Below are 5,161 nucleotides of genomic sequence, written 5' to 3'. Positions count from 1 at the left end.
TCTCCTCCCTGCATGCAGGGACTGTTGATGGCTCCTGCAGTGGTGACATCCCAGGGCACCCCAGCATTTCCCCACCTCAGCTGCTCTGCCCAGAGCCCCCTCCCCAAGGTGGCAACACCAGGGTGGGTGAAGCACAGCTGGTCTGAACTAGGGAAAAATGGAGAAGAGGTGGATGAACACAGACCATGTTAGCTTTAAGCCCCTGAAGAATTCCAGTAAAAACACATATTTTTTTTAAGGAGCTGGAAAATAGGAAGAAGATCAGCCAGGCAGAACATCCTCCAGAAAAGGGAGCTGAGAGCAAATCTGACAAATGTACCTAGGGTGACCTGGAAGAGGGACTGCTGTCTGAGGAAGCAGACTCTCCAGATGACCTCAAGGTCCCTTCTGACTATATTATCTATACTTCTACAGACTAATTCCTTAAATCAGTATTAATTAATTAATTAATTCCTTAAACCAGCAGGGCAGGCTGGGCTTCATCTGGAAGCATCTCCCCAGGCAGTGGACTATTTCCTAGTCAAGGCATTACAAGAAAATAAACCAGAAGAAGATTAACATAAATATTGTTTGAAAGACTTAATCAGTAGCAAATTGCAATTTTGTGTTTCCAGCTTAATTAGCATGAGTCTGGTTTTCATTGTATTGGGAAGCAGAACGAGGGCAGTGGCAGCAGCAGCACAGATCTGTGTTTACAGTGATGGAGGAAAACCTCTCCCTGCTCAGGGCTCTTGGATCCTCAGCCAGCTGCATTCCCCCAGCTCCAGCTGGGCAGGAAAGGAGCAGGCACCGAGCAGCTCCACCTCCACCAGCAGCCCTGGCCCAGGCAGCCTGGCCCTGTGCTGCTCCTTTGCCCCACGAGTTTGAGCTGGCTCTGCTAGTGGGGTTCTTCAGATGCATTTCTGTTTGCAGGGCGAGTGCTAATTAAAATGCAAACCGTGTTTCTCCTGCTCTGAGTGCTCACAACAATGTGATTTCCACAAGGGCTGCAAGCACAAGGGTCACCCTGCTCTGTGAGTGTTTATGAAGGTGTTTCAGTCCTGCCTAGCACATTTCCAGAGGTAGCTCCCCACTCCAGCAGAAGCTGTGTCTGATCTCCCTGTCCCACCTGGGCTGGGAGTGTATTTTCACTGTGTCCCCAGACAGGTCACTGTGTCCTGGTGACACTACAGGTGCCACCACCACATCCCCTGCTCCCAGCACACTGCAGTCACTCAGTGTAGCAGCAGGGCCCCCATTTGGGAAGTACCAAGGACACTTGGACAAGCAACAAATCCCAGGTTTGCTCCATGCTGGCACATTCCAGAGGTGCTGACAGTGCCCTGACACTGATACACAGGTGTGTCACCTCAGCTGGTGCCAAGCACATCGTGCTGACTCACAGTGCCCCACAGCCAGCCAGAGGAAAGAGAAAAGAGGGGATTTATAGTGCCTGCAGTTTCTGCAAGGGAACGACAGCACTGGCCCTTAACCCATGCCATGGCTCATCCTCTTGCTGCTGCTGGTACAAATAAAGCTGTCACTTGCAGGGACACTGAGCACTGGCAGCAGGGAACGAGCCGTGAGCAGAGGCACCAGGTGAGATGGTGACACGTTTCTGCAGTTCTCTGCCCACCCTGGCTGCTCACAAATGCCTCTGCAGGTTGTGACCAGGATGAGGCTCTGGGCAGCCCAGAGCAGCCACCAGAGCCAGTCCCATCCAGGCAAGGCAGCCCTTCCTCAGGCTGTGCCCCACCTGGGGAGCATCACTGCCCACACATGTGAGAAAGGAGCCCTTCCTGGCTCAGCTCCTCCTGCACGTTTCAGAGTCCCCAGGGGGATGAGGAAGAGGAGGAACTGCTGCAGCAGAGCCCCCACAGCCAGGGAAGCAGCTCCTGGAGGCCCCTCAGCAGCATGAGGTTCTGTGGGTGCCCAGGGCTCGTGGTGCAGGGCAAGGGCAGGGCCACAGCTGCACCCAGCTATCCATGGTGCAAGATCAGCTTGTCTGAGCAGGGAAATGCATCACTGGGAAAACAGGAAACCTTTGGAAAGTGGATGGCAGGTGTGAGTGATGGATGAGCCCAGCAAGGATCAATGAATAGCTGATGAGCCGAGGAAAGAGGCAGGGGCTGCTCACTGTGCAAATCCAGCAGGGAAATTGCTCACTGTGCTGGGAGGTTACAGCCAGCCCCCAAACAAACCTGACACCCCTGCAGGCGTGGGGGCTCCAGGGCAGCAGTTCTGGCTCTGGTGTGAGCTGGGGGATGTGGAGAGTCACCTGCCCAGATCCACTGAGCCCCAGGGCCCCACTCTGCCCCCTCCACTACAGCAGACCCCGTGCTCAGAGCAGTGCCTGCCAGCACAGGGACAGGCAGGCAGGACAAGGGCTCCTGTGCAGGCTAAAGGATCCCTCTGATTTCCCTCAGCCCCTCCATCCCCAGGATACTCGCCTGGGAAAGGCAAGGTAAGAGCAGAGATCACACACCCACTCTGCAAATGACAGTAACTGCCCCAGCCTGGTGCTTTGGGAATTTCACAGCAGAAGCTCCAGCCAGGCAGTGCTGACTCTGGGGTCAGCTGTGTGTGCAGTGCAATCCATCACAGTGCCTGGGACAGCTGCTTGTGAGCAGAAACAGCAGAAAACTCCTCCATGGCCCTCAAGACACTGGGAAAAACCACACCAGTGCAGGCTGTGCAAGGGCTGGGTGCAGGCAGGGCAGTGGCCCTGGCACTCCACACACATCCCAAGGACAGAGCTGTTCCCCCAGGGACAGGATCCTGGCCCCACACCTCCCCCTCCTCACTTCCCAGGGACTTCACTTGTCAATCAATGATCAATACCAGACATTTTCATCCATTCCCTGTTTACTTCAGCTTAGCACCATTTCAGAGCAAAGCCAAGAGAGAATTCTACATTTACAGGAAGGAAGATCATCACACCAAGAGCTTATTTCATTCTCTGCATGAGGAAGCAGGTTGTTCTGAGCAGCTCTAGCCTGGGGTATCTGAACACTGAATTCTCAGAAGCACTGACAGTTTAATCTCAGTAGGAGATTTTGATCACATTTAGAACAGAGAACAGCACGGCTGTAACACCCTCAAAGCCCCAGACCCCTGTACTCCATGTCTGCCTTCCTTCCAGTGCAGATGGCACAGGGTGAGCTCTGGGGCACACAGGGCCTTCCCCACACCACCCTGACAACAGTTTAACTTTCATAATCACTGTATTCACAAAGCCTGACCAGGGTAACAGAACAGACATTTGGGAACAGTACAGCAGCTCAAAAAGGTCCAAAAGGGTTATCCAGTCTTTGTTTTTTAATATTTTTAATTTACCTTGACATAACCCATTGACCTTATTAAACAAGGCCAAGATCACCCACTCCTGAGTGCACAGGCACACAGTGCCCAGCTCCACCAGCTCCCAGTCCCAAGGGTTAGGAAGATTCTGGTACCAAGCCATACTTCTTCTTCAGGATTTCAACTGTGGGCATTAGTGCACTGCAGGGAGAAACAGAGCCATGAGAACAAAGGGTTTGGAGCATTAAAACTGCATTTTCTGGGGAAGAGCAATCAGTGAGACACAGGACTGCACTTAGAGCCAAGGAGAGCACAGACTTCAGAAACTACAGCTTCACACAGAAGCTGTGAGAAAGAGAAATTTGAGAGCTCCTGAGGATTTCTGTGTGTGCTCATAATTAGGTTAACCCTAATGGGAAGGTGGAACTGCTGTGGGCAGTGAAGCAAAGCAAACAAAGCAAAGCAATGCATGCCCCACCCCTATCCAAAGCTTTGCTTCATTTAAAGCAAAGAACAGCCCCAGCCCCACTCACCAGCCAGGCCGGATGATGGAGAACTTCCCTGACACAGATAAATCAACCACAGTTGACCCCAAGCGACACTCTGGGCTCTGGATGTCTCCTATGGGGCCTCCATCAATGACCAAGGACAGCTGAGGCCACAAGTCCTGGAATTCCTGCAAGAGAGCCACGGGCAACAATCCCGACAGCAATTTGTATCATTTAAATAAAATAAAAATACAGCAGCAGAGCAACACTTGGTTTATTGCTAAAGCTCAACAGCGAGAGCCTGGGGCTCTGCCAAAGTGCCCCAGGGACATGCCAGAGGGTGAAGGAGCCTCACCAGCACGGTCAGGGTGCTGCCCTGGGAGCTGATGTTGGCGCTCGTCAGAGCCAGCGGTCCCGGGCAGGCTCGGGCCAGGTCTCTCATGAAGGGGTGGTCTGGAATGCGAACACCAACCAGCTGCAGGGAGGGACAGGAGGGTTGGACACACAGAAACTGGTTTTAATTTTGAGTTGCCTAAAGCTCTCTTAGCTTAAAGCTGAAACTCGAGAGAATTGACAGATCTACATTTGCTGGACCTGTGATAACACCAGACTTAAGCCAGGCTCTAATGCTGGTTTATGCCATGTCCAGCTCAGTCACAGGGAGCAGGACAACACAGGGACCACTTTTGGGGACAGCTAAGGACAAATGCTACAGCAGCAGCACAAAACCAGCCCCCTGCCCCAGTCCTGCAGCCATGACCTACCGATGTGAACGGATTCAGGTCCTTATTTAGCTCTTCTGAACGCTCCAAGACCAGGGTCACTGGTCCCGGGAGCAGGTCCCGCAGCAGCTCGTCGGGAACATTGACACGGCAGTACCTGCAGGGGCAGACAGCGGATCAGGGCGTGCGCACGGAGTGCGCCACCGGCCCCGGGGCAGCTCCGGCACGTCTCCCATCCCTCCCGCGGGGCTCCGGGCCGCAGCCCGCCGCGGTCTCGGCGCACCTGTAGAGCCGCTCCACGTCGCCGAGGCAGATGGCGAGCGGCTTGGCGCCGTTCCGCCCCTTCAGGCTGTAGATGCTGCGCACGGCGGCCGAGTCCTGGGCCAGGCAGGCCACGCCGTACACCGTGTCCGTGGGCACGGCCACCAGCCCGCCCGCCTGCAGGGCACCGGCCGCGGCCGCCACCGCCTCGCTCCAGTCGGCGGCGCGGCCCGGCTCCTGCCGCCAGCGGCCGCGGCCTCCACCCTCCGCTGCGGCCCAGCCCAGCTCCACTGCGGCGCTCCCGCCGCCGGCGCAGCCTCCGCTCTCCGCCTGTTCCCCGCACGCTCCCTGAGGGCCGGGCCGGGCCCCGCGGGCGGGCAGCAGCACCAGGCGGGCACAGCCCGGCCCCGG

General features: G+C 55.6%; 1 protein-coding gene across 1 annotated transcript; it reads right to left on the bottom strand.

Moving 5' to 3' along the window:
* Positions 1 to 3,289: 3,289 nt before the first annotated feature.
* On the bottom strand, positions 3,290 to 5,158 carry YRDC (yrdC N6-threonylcarbamoyltransferase domain containing; the record flags this gene model as incomplete). The annotated part of the gene is made up of 5 exons (XM_041479139.1): positions 3,290 to 3,480; positions 3,813 to 3,955; positions 4,123 to 4,242; positions 4,532 to 4,646; positions 4,773 to 5,158. Coding segments are annotated over 5 exons (828 nt in total), but the record flags the coding sequence as incomplete, so codon positions are not given.
* Positions 5,159 to 5,161: the final 3 nt, after the last annotated feature.

Source organism: Pyrgilauda ruficollis, unplaced genomic scaffold, assembly GCF_017590135.1.
Source record: "Pyrgilauda ruficollis isolate IOZ18807 unplaced genomic scaffold, ASM1759013v1 scaffold48, whole genome shotgun sequence".
NCBI lineage: Eukaryota > Metazoa > Chordata > Aves > Passeriformes > Passeridae > Pyrgilauda > Pyrgilauda ruficollis.
This window is presented reverse-complemented; position numbering and strand designations above follow the sequence as displayed.